Below are 13018 nucleotides of genomic sequence, written 5' to 3' on the forward strand. Positions count from 1 at the left end.
CCCCCCCACCAGAAAAAAAGGTCTGCTGTAGCAGACAAAAAGTTTCCAAAAGGGCTGAATTTTCTAGATTTTTTCTCTTGAAATTCAAATAAATAAACTTACTTTGCAGATTTAGCTTATTCAAGGATATAATTGACCTTTTTCGCCAAACAACCACAGCAGGTCTATTTTGGGATATTACAGACTCCAGAGGAAGGTAATCTTTGATCTAGTCAAAAAACTAAGAGTGTTACATTTTTTCTTGAAGGCATTAAGCTACAAAGCAATGGGGCATCTTCCCTAAGTTAATCGGGACCAAAAACAGCAAAGCCTTGCATGCTTAAAACACTTTACTTCTGTGTACTTGTAAGGTCAATGACCCTGAGTGACCCCATTTCAATCAAAAATGCAGAAAATGTTTTGTTTGTTGCCCTGTCTGAATGTTTTCGAATATAGGTGGATGCTTTGTTGAGATGGGTTAGTTAGTTAGTGCGGAGTGCTTTATCGCAGTAACCAGATATGAAGTTAACATGCTCATGTGTGTAGAAGTGAGTCAGGGCTGTCATATAGTTGAACTAGTCTTTATCATAGAGTGGTATGTAACATAAGCATACATGTAAGTAGCAAGTTTCATTAATTTTTGTGATTAATTACAGGATATGGTAATTAGTGGCTGATGAGTTTATGCATTGACTGTAACTTAAACCACAGAGTTTCGTATATTCCAGTTAGTGTATTTAACAACATAAGAAGTAATACAATATATTATTTCTGACATTGAATCATCAATGTCTGCTCCAGTTAATTATTGCCATTTTTTCAAGTCAGTGTCTTCATGCAGTCAAGGCTCTTTTGTTAAGAATAATTTGCATTTAGCCCATAGTTCGTTTGCATATCTGCAATCAAAATTGCATGTTCAATGGTCTCTTCGTCCCCAGAGATGTGGCATTTCCCATCACTAACTTTGAAAGTTTTTGGCAAACTTCCTGCGACTAAACCTCTATATCTTCCAGTTTAGGTCATTTACCACATTGCTGACAATTTTGTCTGAATTTAAAAGCTGGAACAAGGTCTTTTTATTGTTATCCCTGTTAATATTCAAAGTCTCTGATCAGTCACACTCCATACATAGACATGGTACATACAGCGCCCTCAAACGACCGATATGGTCAAACTATCATTTTACTAACATTGACACTCCCCACGCAGTAGTGGCGCTATCACTAGCATCTTTAACTACAGGACTGAGGTGACAAAGGCATGAAAAATCCAGCATTCAGTACTCAGCAGTCCTTTCCTTCACAGGTTCAGATTATACCATCAACACTGCGAGCTGTTAATTAACATGGCTCTGCTGAATGTCTCACAGCGCCGTAAAATGTCTGTCACTTCAATATCTACAACATCGGTGAACCATTTTCAGAATTGTGTCACTAATTACAATATTCAAATTAACAATTAATTGGCGTGACGATCCAAACGTTTTTTCTTGCATATTACAATTTATATGGCAAGTTTAATCATATTTAGTGCAGTAAATCTTGGTATATAACACTATGGTCATCATGCGTCCCATAGACAACCATGTAACAGAAGAATTAAAACTTTGATAACTTCATTAATATGCATACCGAGCCCACTAAAATCTGATCAGTTCTTGCCATTTGATATCTGAGATATTGATCTATACAGACAACAGACAAGCTGACACAAGCAGACAGACATTGCTGAACCATAAGCCCACATGTGTGACACACGTCAGCTGAAAATGTGCATGATCACCCATGATAACAATGAGTTTGGGCAAAATTATGGCAGTAGAAGTGTTCAAAAATAGTTCCTCTGTTCCCAATGAAACCAGTGCACTGAGAAAGTATTTGCTTGTGGGTTGGTTTGTTGATCACAATTCACACATCCCTCAAATTTCAAAGCTTAATGTTGTTTCAGAGTAAAAAATTGTTGACACATTTTTGAATATGAAATAATCTTTTTATTTCCTTTATAAAAAAGTCATAACAGACTATTACAATGACATGCAGCACAGTGGAAACTGTTTCAAAAGAATGTGGATGCATAGTTTTACAACGTAAATGCCAAAAACTGACCTGAATTTTCATGAAAAGATGCAGAACTTACTTGGAAGCGCATTGTGACTTAAATTATACATAAATAAAACTGTTTCATGATAAATTTTCATTTTCACCAACTTGATTTTCTGATGGTTACAGATGATGATGATCAAATATGAATAAATTTATTGGTTTCTAAAAAGCTTTTGACAGAAGACAGAAGAGAAGTGATTTGTGAAGTCTTAGAGACTACCATGCACTGATCCTTGCCCTAAGGAACATCACTACACCAGGAATTGCACTGCAGTATATCATGTACTTAAACATTACGGTTCCTTATAACAAAAGTATTGAAAGACAGTTGATGAATCTATTGCTCTTTCTCACTTGAATTTGAACTTGAAAGCACTATCCACACTATCATGAAAAGACGGCCACTGATTCTGACTGACATGAATTTCTGTGAACAAAGAGAGTCAAAGTATTGCATTGTTCCCAATATATTGAGAGACACAGCTGCTAGGCTGTCAGCCCATTGGATGCTAGCTTGATTGCTGAGAGTTTGCAGAATCTTTCTCCTCTGTAACCACGGCGATACTTGACAGAGTCTCGGAGATGAGTTTCAATGTGCCAACACCGCCAAGTAGCTGACTTTGAACATGAAAGATATGAGAAACAGGAGAAGATTGAAGTTAGAATTTGAAATGAATGTTACTGTAGAATCAATAATTTTCACTGAAATTTAATTTCACAATTTTTGATGTTTTAAACATCACAGTTTTTGCCAATAAATCAACAGATTCTATTGTTATTCAACATTTTCACTGGGATTTAATTTAGCTGATTTTATGTTCCAGTGAAAATAGTGAAATTAAATCCCAGTGAACAATTAATATTTTTACAGTACTTGAAAATGTATCTATTGATAATGAAAAATCTGTTTACAGATACAACATAAAGCAAAGCGTTGATTTCATACCTGTCTGACCCTGACTGAGTGAAAAATGCCATTCAGGTTTTGGCAGACAATGCCGTTCATTATTGACATGATCTACCTCTACATGAACTCTATAAAATGTTGAGGTGTAGAAAGTGAAGTACAATGTTTAAGACAGTTCTATTCAAAGTCCTCTCAATGGGCCGTTTTCATGACCCCTCCGTAACCTCTACATCCTGGTATTTTTGGTGAATTTCAAAATCTTGAACATTTTGTCATGAGAAGAAAAGCAAATATTTGCCTGAACATAGGTTACTGGTACAGTGGTAATTTTGCACAGAATTCGGTGAATGTGGCTGGTTGTTGCAGAATGTTCAGATTTAATTTACTACAAATAAAAAAATACCAGGATGTGATGTCATACTTTGGGGGGTCACATGTGTAACTTACTTGATTGCTAGTTCAGCAGTAGTAGCACCAACAGAGAGTTTTTCAGCAGCAGTTTGAGCCGTTTGAGTAATGGCACTCACATTGGCACGCTCAGCTTCTAACTGCTGTTTCTCTGAGCTGAGGACGGCCATCTGACCCTGGTTATGTAATAAATGAAAAGAACGTTATTTGCTTAGTTCATCACTGAGACTTTCACCAGTTTATGTGATACAACTGATTTCTGTTATCTATTTCTCGACTCCATTATGACCTGAACACTTTACCCCTGGCAAGTCAAAGGTCATTGAGGTCAAAGGTCACAAAGAAGACTCACCTTTAAAGCTTTGACTTCCTGTTTGAGTTGGGTGACCATGTTTTCGGCAGCAACAGCCCTTGTCTGGCAATATAGACAAAAAAGAGAAATTTGTAATTATAATAAATGTTTACGATGAAATATAAGCAACAAAATTTGTGCATGAGAATTTTTGAAATATTTTCCTTGCATCATAAATGGTGGAAAAATAATACAACACTGAGGTAAATATGTCTTCTTTGAAAGACAAACTTTTGAAGTAAACAACAAATCCTCTTTTCTCATGACATGACTTTCTTTCTCCAATCCTTTTTTCTTCCAATTTAACTTCCCTTTTCAAAGGCTGTTTCCTGACACACTGTCTACATGGGCATATCAACTTTAAATCTGACAGACTGACAAGCTATTGATGTATATGTTCTATACAATAAATATGTTGTTTCCTTTTTGAATTCACCGACAAACTTTTCAGGCATTCTACACCCATTTTTGAACTTTTCATGAGTACCGTGCATGGCACATACAGCACTTCACGGTGCTTGGCTGATCAGCTTTGCTTCCTAAGCAATCGCAAAGTTAACATGCACTGGTGCCATTGAAGGGCTTTCACTGGCTCTCCTGCCAAGGGAACACCCTTTTTCCACATCAGATTATTCACATACCGTTGTTAACCTTAGATTCTCTTCCACCTGTTGTACCATATTTTCAAGGGCTTGTGTATCCTCAGCCTCTCTTTGTTGGACTTTTTTCATTTCTCCGAGCATGGCCGCAACTCTGCAAATGGATTCAAAACAATTTTGTTTTCACTTGTTTTTATCTAATTAAGGTCAGATGTAGAGAATGCTCCGGCTTATCACGTTTCTCTGCTGTTGTGTTCTGCTTCAGTCACCCCTCTACAGCTGACAGAGAGCAGCAACGAGCAAGGATATATACAAATTTAGCCAATTGACCTTTTTGTGTGTCATTCAACATATTTCTCTCTTATTCAGTTAGTGCCCACTATCATTTTAGTCAGTAGTAAAGTGATATCTTGTAATAACTGGTAAGAAATATTGAAGTAGAGAATTATAATCATTCTATCAGTATTTGAGGCTATACAAAATTTTCATGTTCTGAACTATTTTCTTGCCCTGTGTCTGAAGAGTTGATATTTCACTAAAATCTGAGCCACATGCTGTGTGCTAAACACCATTTTCACTTTTAAGGTTCTAAATAAATCAGCATTTCATCTTTCATACACCCACTTTAGCATTAGATTATGAATTTTCAAGTTAAAGCTCCAGTAATGCTAACTTTTGACCATTTTTACCTTTATAAAAATGACTCACTTTTTACCATACATTAATTGTGGAATGTTGTTCAGTGAAGAAATGAGTAAGATTTGTTCTCTCATAGCAACGTACAAGTGCTAAATATTGCCCATTTGGACATAAATGCCATGCACTCCTTTCTTATCTTAGTCTCATTTATATCAGATCCTTTTTCTAACACCATGGTTTTTCGATATTGTTATTTGTCTCATTTACACTTTTGAGTCAATGATATGCTTTAGCATCTTGAAATTGGCTGACAGAGTTGTTGGTAAACAAATTTCAGCCCTGCAAAAGACCACAGCATACAATTAGCTACAAACTTCACTCTCACTGCAGCGTGCATCAATACCCTTGGGGTGTCTTATTGATTTAATATATTTTTTCTTTTGTGTTTACAAAAATGTCAGGAGGCTGTGACTTTTCCTATCTGAGCAAATCACAAATAAGCCTAAAGTTTTGACAAAGATGAATCAAGGTGATATGAATTGAATACAAAGTTATGTTTGCCTGGTGCGGTACAGATTTTGACTCACTTTAGCCATTACACTACTGATTTCCCATCCATGATTGGCCAAAATTTGGCAGATATAACAATGGGCACAATACACTTGAAGAACGCTAGGCCACATCAACAAATTGGTGTTTTTTCTGAGGGTGACTTTATTGGTGATGAAATAACAAGCATACCCCATCATTTCACCTTTATCCTGCAAGCTAACATTTTACTATCAGGTCAAGTTGGATAAATCCAGTAAGGCATTGACATGTCCTGGATGTTAAATTCTTAACAAAGATTGAAGGCAACTGAAAATATAGATAATGAAAATATGATTTTTACTGACTAAACCTGCTATAACTTACCATGTAAAGTACATGAGAATATGGCAGATTGGCCTGACAAGATCAGGGTTGAAAAAAGTCAGGAAACATTGATTTTCCCCTTCTTAGCTGATTACTCAAAAACCATCAAAAGTTTCAACCATAGTCAAGATGGGTCAATCAAACTTATGAGATGGTTTTGTGTGTAGAATATCAGTGTTTGTCTAAGGGTGCCTCTATACAAAAATAAATACAAGCATAGCTCCTCATGATATAATGTTAAATTGTTGTACAACATTTATCTCACCTTTCTGATTCCTGTGTGGCAGCATTCTGTGCATCCAGCAGATCCCTCTTCAGTGACTTATTTTCCTGTTTCAGTTTTTTCACCTTAGCGGTGATCTCCTCTCTGCTCATTGAACTGAGATCGTCAGGTTCGTCAAGGTCTGCAAAAATGTCAGGAAGCTCGCTCACTTTTTTCCTTCTCCCAGATTTTTGCGAAAAAATGTCCTGAGTGGTGTTCATGGCTATATCGATGGATGAACCTCTGAGTGTTGAGTCTGTTGACAGTATTACGGAATCAATGTCTACTCTTTTGGTTTTTGTCTCAGCCTTCACATTGGGAAATTGTTCATCATGAAGTCTGTCATAAATGTCAGGCAGGCCATCGATGTTAGCTGAACTCTTCAGGTCATCCTGCTGGGAAAAATACATAGCGTGTCATAAGCTGAACAAATCTTTTTTCCAAATATTTTAAAATTCATGTTAATATAAAAGAAATTGCACATGAGAATACCATACCTTGGTCAATGATGAAGGCTTTGTGTCTTGCTTTAAAAAGTTTTTGAAGGAAAATGGATTGCATTCTTCAGATTTTGATTGCCCTGAAAAAAAGAAAATTTCAAACTTATGTCAAGATCCACACTAAACTCATGCTCACCACAGTATCGACTGGCATTGTATAGTTTGCAGTAGCTGCGATAACATAGCCCAGGGGATGTGTGAGTCTGCTGTCGCACTGGCACTCAGGGCTACAATTCCCCCTGTGTAACAACAAAAACACATTTTGAACAGCATATCTGCCGTGCACAGAGACAGTCATAAGGGCAGTGAATCTTTCCTTGTCTTATAGAAATTTCACCATAGTCTTGTTTGCTGGCTGTAAGCGATGCCATCTCTGCCAACTAAATGGTTATTAGTGACACTTTAGACTGAAAAAACTGTTACATCTGGCAAGACCTCATCTTACTCAAGATGGCGGCAGATTTGAACAAAAACATCGGTCAGAGTTGTTATCCTGTTATTTTTTCTACCTAGAGTATCACTGTTGACCATTTGGTCAGTGTACTTGAATTTACTTATGACCAGGATGCTAGACTCTTGTGAAATGTCAACGAGAAGATTCATAGCCAGTGGCAGGGCTTGACAATTCCTATCGCCCGACGCCCGGGACAAGTGAAATTTACGTTCGGGCAAGTTAAAAATAAAATCTGGTCGCCCGCCGGACAAGTTGTTTATACAACTTCTGGCGCAATCAACGCGAACCTAAGTTGCAGCTTGTGCACGTGTCGTCCGATTTACGTTGTCGTTCACACAAAATAAATGTCAATCACTGACTTTTTTTAGATACAATTGTGACGTTCTTCTGCAATTCACTTGCCGACTTACGCAGATGTTGCAATTTTCGATGATCGACATGAAATTGTTTCATCGTCCAATTAAAGAGTCGCTTAAAATTTGGCGTAAACAGCATTTCTCTGTTGTATGCTGACTGCTCCGCCCCAACAAATTAGGTAAAAAATTGCAAAACCCAATGCCATAGTGCTTATCGACGATCAACCGTGCAGTAGGCCTACTTCAAAATCATTCATGCGGCCTCGCAAGGTAGACGAACATTGTTGTCAGATAGTTTGTGGAGTGATCGCTGTAAATATGAGTATTTTACGGTAATATTTCCACTAATGCAAACAAGGCATTGTGCATTTTTGCAAGCCAGAGCGTAATTTCCGCTCCGCAGACCTACGCAAAAGTCAAGCAAAGTTGTTGCCGTAAAGAGGCACGTAGTTTACGACGATGGGCATTGTGTAACTCTGAGAAACGACATTGTGATGATTTACGACGGCGCCACGAGGGCCAGCGTGAGTGGGATCGTCTGAGAATCAACGTCTCGATGTGATGATTAGAACAATGTTTCTGACAAAAGATCTAAAACATAAGCGTTATGATGAGGAAAAACGCCGTAGATGTTATCTCCCGAAATGGAATTTGGAAAGCACAGTGGCCTTGGTTGAAATATGACGGTTCCAAAATGTTCTGTACGTCGTGTCTCAAATACCCCACCATTGCCAAACCATGGAGGTAGGAAGAGACTACCTCCATGGCCAAACCAAGCGAAATGCTCTTCTTGACAGACACGACATGTTTCGCGTTGAATCGATAAGGTCTCACGAGTTTAGTCAACCGCATTTGGACTGTTTGGCGCATCGCATATGAGATCGTGACGCGCACGCACTCACAATGCGTGAACCGAATGACGACGACCAGCGACAGAAACTGACCAATCTTTTTACGACGGCATTTATGCTTGCCAAACACGGGAAGCTGATGTATGATATGTACCTTCAAATTCAATGTTAGCCCTGCGTACAGGTCTGTGTGTTCCCGGCGTTATAAGGGCTCTTGAAGTGGAGGCCATATAATGCCGGGAACACACAGACCGTACGCAGGCCTACTTCAATGTAAACTTTTGAGAAAAATTGGCGTCAACATCGGCGAAAATTACCAAAATAAGAAAGCCCTGAAAGCCGATACGGAATTCGTCGCAAGTATTTTGGTCTTGATTATTACAAATGGAGGACAAGTAAAATTTTTGAGAGGACAAGTGAAATTGAAAATCCACTTGTCCGACGGACAAGTGAACCGGAAAAAAAATTGTCAAGCCATAGCCCGTGGGACTGTTTCTGTGAACAGTACATCTGCTGTGCAAAATTTCTGCGTTGTTTCACAGTGGGAATTGTAGCCATGATGAGGGCTGGCACAAATACAGCAACATCTGTTGCATACTCCAATTGGGTACACTATTGCAGCTAGGTTTGCAGCTATGTTGAATTAGCATTTGGCAGTCTTCAAGATAAAATGTAATGTTCCGTCGATGCTGGATGGCTGACTGGTCGTGTGTGACCAGCACTCAAGAAAAACAGTACCCTTACAGTCCCTCCAAAGGCTTCTAGCCATGCTAAAATATTCAACTCTTATAAGCCTTTAGTTCATATGTAAGTCCCTTCTCCACTTGAGAGAGAATTTCACAAATGTTTTACACCTGTGGGAAGCTCCGACCTTAGACCTCATTTTGCTTAAAGTTTAAATTTTCCAAGCACAACCAGTGATCAGTTACCACAGAGACTGACAAAATATGTCAGGCCACTGTCCTGAGTCTTTCAAAACCTCTCAATGAAATGCTTTTTCAGGCACCAGGTGCACAAATAAGAGGTCTGCATCCTTTTCTCTCCTTCTGGGGGATGATGGGAAGCTGAGAAACACAAGAAATACATAGAGCAGCTGTGTATGGAACTTCTGAGCTAAGACAAGGTACAGCTCCCTCCATGGTTGAAGCTTGTTTTGTCAGTTTACTGTCCGGATAAAATTCAAATAATGGCAATGAACTTTCTCAAAGGTCGTTACTGCTAATTGCCATACAATTTGCGAATGGTTTGTAACAGTTCAGTAAACTTCTACAACCCTTAAATTTACGACAGGGAATAATAATCTGCACTACCTCCCTATCGAAGAAACTGCCGACTAAGGAACGTCGCGGGTAAAACCGAACAAATCCATCTTCATGGATTACACATGGCGGTAGAAAGAAAGAAGATTGCATATCTAGCTTTGTTCAGTGTATGCATGGATTTTTTACATCCATGGTGTATGTCAGTACGCCGGGCAGAGTAAACTTTAAAGCTATCCATAATATTTTGTGGCCACAATTCAGGAGCTTATATATTATTTCAATACCTCAAACATTCGTATATTATTTTATATTTTAATACCTGATGCATTTGCACTGCTTGAACCCGATCCATCCGATGTCTGACCCGAGTCAACAGTTGATCGCGTCGGCGTCCCACTGGAGGAGTTCTGAGCTGGTATGTCGTCGCTGAATATGTCGACGAATTTATCAGAATCAACTCTTCCCTTTTCCTTCTTCTTCTTTGGTTTCTTTTCTGAGCTAATGGGATTAGACGATTTCTGCTTCACGAAAGCGTCAAAGGAAAACGGGTTGTCGGCATTGCGACCACTTCCGCCCTCTTCGGCCTCCATGTTAACTGCAACGAAAACGAGGCTAGGGTGATCCTCATGACCTCCTCGTGACCTCAAATGACAACGAAAAATCTGTGGAGCGCAAAGCATCATGTTCATGAATGCGGATAGCTGCAGTGCTGTAGCTCGAGGTTTCGCCTTGGTATTTGGGTCGGACTTGTTTTGCCGTCCGACCCAAATACCCAGACAAAATCTCGAGCTATTACAGTGGAATTTGATTGAGTGTCCGGTTTGCCTTGCAGAGCTCGACGAGTCTACATGTTGCTTATCATTAGAAAAGTAAACATTTGCAACAAATTCAGTCTTCGTCTTTGGTTGGTGTTAGATTACAGAGCGCAGCAAACGTTTCCCATACACTGTCTCGTCACGATCACTGCAGTCGTTTCAGCATGTCACTCACAACAAGCATAACACTGCACTACATGCACATCACCAGTTTTCTTTTAGGTGTTTACTTTTAAATTGGGAACTTTATGAAGAAACAAGTAAATTCTTTTAAAAAAATCTTTTCTTCTTCTCTCGATGTCAGCAATCACGGCAACAGTTCCTTCAGCATGCAGTCTGTAGCATTGCCAGTGCAGTCTACTCTATCAACAAGTTTGACACGATACAACACTGAATATTGTCAACCAGAAAATGCTAAACACTCCTGCATGAAACTTTAATCCCGCTTTATCTTTTTTCTCAGCTAAATGAAACTTTCTCAATTGACACTTCTCTGAGCTACAAAATAGACTTGAAGATTTTGCACATGCAAGTGCAATTCAACACGGTACATTTTGTGCCATTGAATAACACACCCAGTGTTTCTGAAATAATTCACTGTATTTTGGCACTTGATTTCCCGGACAACATCATACACAGCAACGGGTTAGCATTGAGGGGACGGTGATATCTCTCTGCCTTCAAAACATTCTTTACCTTGCTGAAGAAATACAATGTTCTACTATAATAAAACGCCCAGAGTCAGTCCGGTTGATGTTGAGGACTTTCCTCGAGATATAGATCCGACACTCGAAAAATATGCCAGTGAGTTTTGTCTGAGTTATACCAAATCAAAGCACAAATAGCTGAAAGAAAACTTTGATGATGTGCTATAGCTATAGTGCGGTGTCAAGCTTGTTGTGCATGAGTGGCATGCTGAAACGACTGTCATGATTGTAGACGAGACAGTGTATGGGAAACGGTCGCCGCACGCGCTGTATAATCTAACATCAAAGACTCAGTTTGTTGCAAATGTTTACTTTTCTAATGATAAGCAACATGTTGACTTGTCGAGCTCTGCAAGGCAAAACGGACACTCGATCAAATTCCACTGTAATATATGTAGCACTGCAGCTGGAATGCGGAACAAGTAAAGTTCGTACGCAGGGCTAGACTAAAGACTATTGCTTCATGCTTTTCTTTAGGAAGGCGCAGCCATCTGTACTACAGCACTGGGAAAATTTATTAGTAAATTTTCGATTCACTTTCATAGTTCGAATTTTAAACATGATGAAACTCCACACGGACATCACAGAAACTCTCTTGACTTAGGGACTGGACAGAAATTACGGGGGGGGGTTAAAAATGACGCTGCACGAAAAACAGTGCTTTTGTTAACTATCATTTTACTCATGAAAAATTGTTTTTTATTTGGAAATCTGTGACAAGGAAAATAGTTGCATCAGTGAGAATGGAATATATTTTTTCATTTTTCTCTTTCTAAAATATGTCACTGTAACAATGTGTTGTGAAATATTAGCGCATGTTGCTTTCTCATACTGATTTCTCACAGAGAAATCAGCAAAGGATCAGGTTTTTGTCATGATTTGTATATGAACTGCATATTTCATAATGATTAGCACGCTTTGCAAGACTTTCAATTTGCAAACATCCAGATTTGTCTGATATATATAATATATCTCTGATACATCGAAGTTATACGCCAAAAGGGCGCGCCGAAAACTGTAACTGAACGATCCAATATGTAGCTGGTATGATGCTTTGCAAAACACACTTTCAATTTGCAAACATGAAGATATATATCCGATATATTAGAGTAACGTTCCCCGAAGTGCGTGCCTAAAACTGCATATGAACGATGCAATTCGTGGCTGGAACGATGCATTTTATGAAAGTATGAGCCAGTGTCTTAATTCGAAAACACACTGACCCCCATCGAGTATTTCAAAAACATGCTGAACTCCCACCTCTCAATCACCAAAGTTATAAACAGGGCGGCATCCCCCATGAATCCACCCCCAGGCATAATACTTAAGTAAACTCTATCTTCTGTATCAGCATTCGGTCTGTGGTGATGACAACAACATCCTCAGCGGTCGTCAGAGCCACGCTTCGTATATATCTATATATTTTTCAGAAAAAAAGTTTCATAAAAACGGTACACTTAAATGCGCTGTAACGGATCGAACGATTGCTAACTGGAAAAGTGGATGTCATGAAATTATTTATTTCTTAAGAGGCTGCAAAAGATGTTGAAAATATTTCATTATATTGCAAAAATATTTAAGATTTCTCCTTCTCTTCTTCCTAAAAATGTCGAAGTACAAAGGGAACGCCAACAAAGCAGCACTGTTCGTGCCGCTGCTGACACGTTTGCAAGCGATTTTTACCTTCGATCGGGCTACTTGTTGAAAATTGATAGAGCTTGAAATGAATTTAATGTTCAATGCAATTTACAAAAAAACCCCCAAAAAACAGGAAAAAAACCCAAAAGCACAATTATATACTGAAACTTATCAGGGGCAGTCGACAAATTTTTCAAATTCCAAACTGACATTAGTGAATCCTGGTCTGAAGACGAGTAAAACTTTTCCTATCAGCGGGCGAGGACTTTTTC

General features: G+C 38.7%; 1 protein-coding gene across 2 annotated transcripts; it reads right to left on the minus strand.

The window, feature by feature from the left end:
* Positions 1-1946: 1946 nt before the first annotated feature.
* LOC139148222 (endosome-associated-trafficking regulator 1-like) lies at positions 1947-10210 on the minus strand. Of its 2 annotated transcripts, none has more exons than XM_070719536.1 (7): positions 9906-10210; positions 6661-6743; positions 6167-6558; positions 4390-4501; positions 3749-3811; positions 3436-3572; positions 1947-2699 (listed from the first exon to the last, which is right to left on the minus strand). In XM_070719536.1, exons 1-7 carry the CDS (start codon positions 10174-10176, stop codon positions 2591-2593), a joined length of 1167 nt encoding a protein of 388 aa, XP_070575637.1. In that variant the 5' UTR covers positions 10177-10210; the 3' UTR covers positions 1947-2590. The 2 variants fall into 2 exon arrangements, with proteins under 2 accessions (XP_070575637.1, XP_070575638.1); XM_070719537.1 differs by having other exon boundaries at positions 6167-6555; positions 9906-10207.
* Positions 10211-13018: the final 2808 nt, after the last annotated feature.

Source organism: Ptychodera flava, chromosome 13 (assembly GCF_041260155.1).
Source record: "Ptychodera flava strain L36383 chromosome 13, AS_Pfla_20210202, whole genome shotgun sequence".
Classification (NCBI taxonomy): Eukaryota; Metazoa; Hemichordata; class Enteropneusta; family Ptychoderidae; genus Ptychodera; species Ptychodera flava.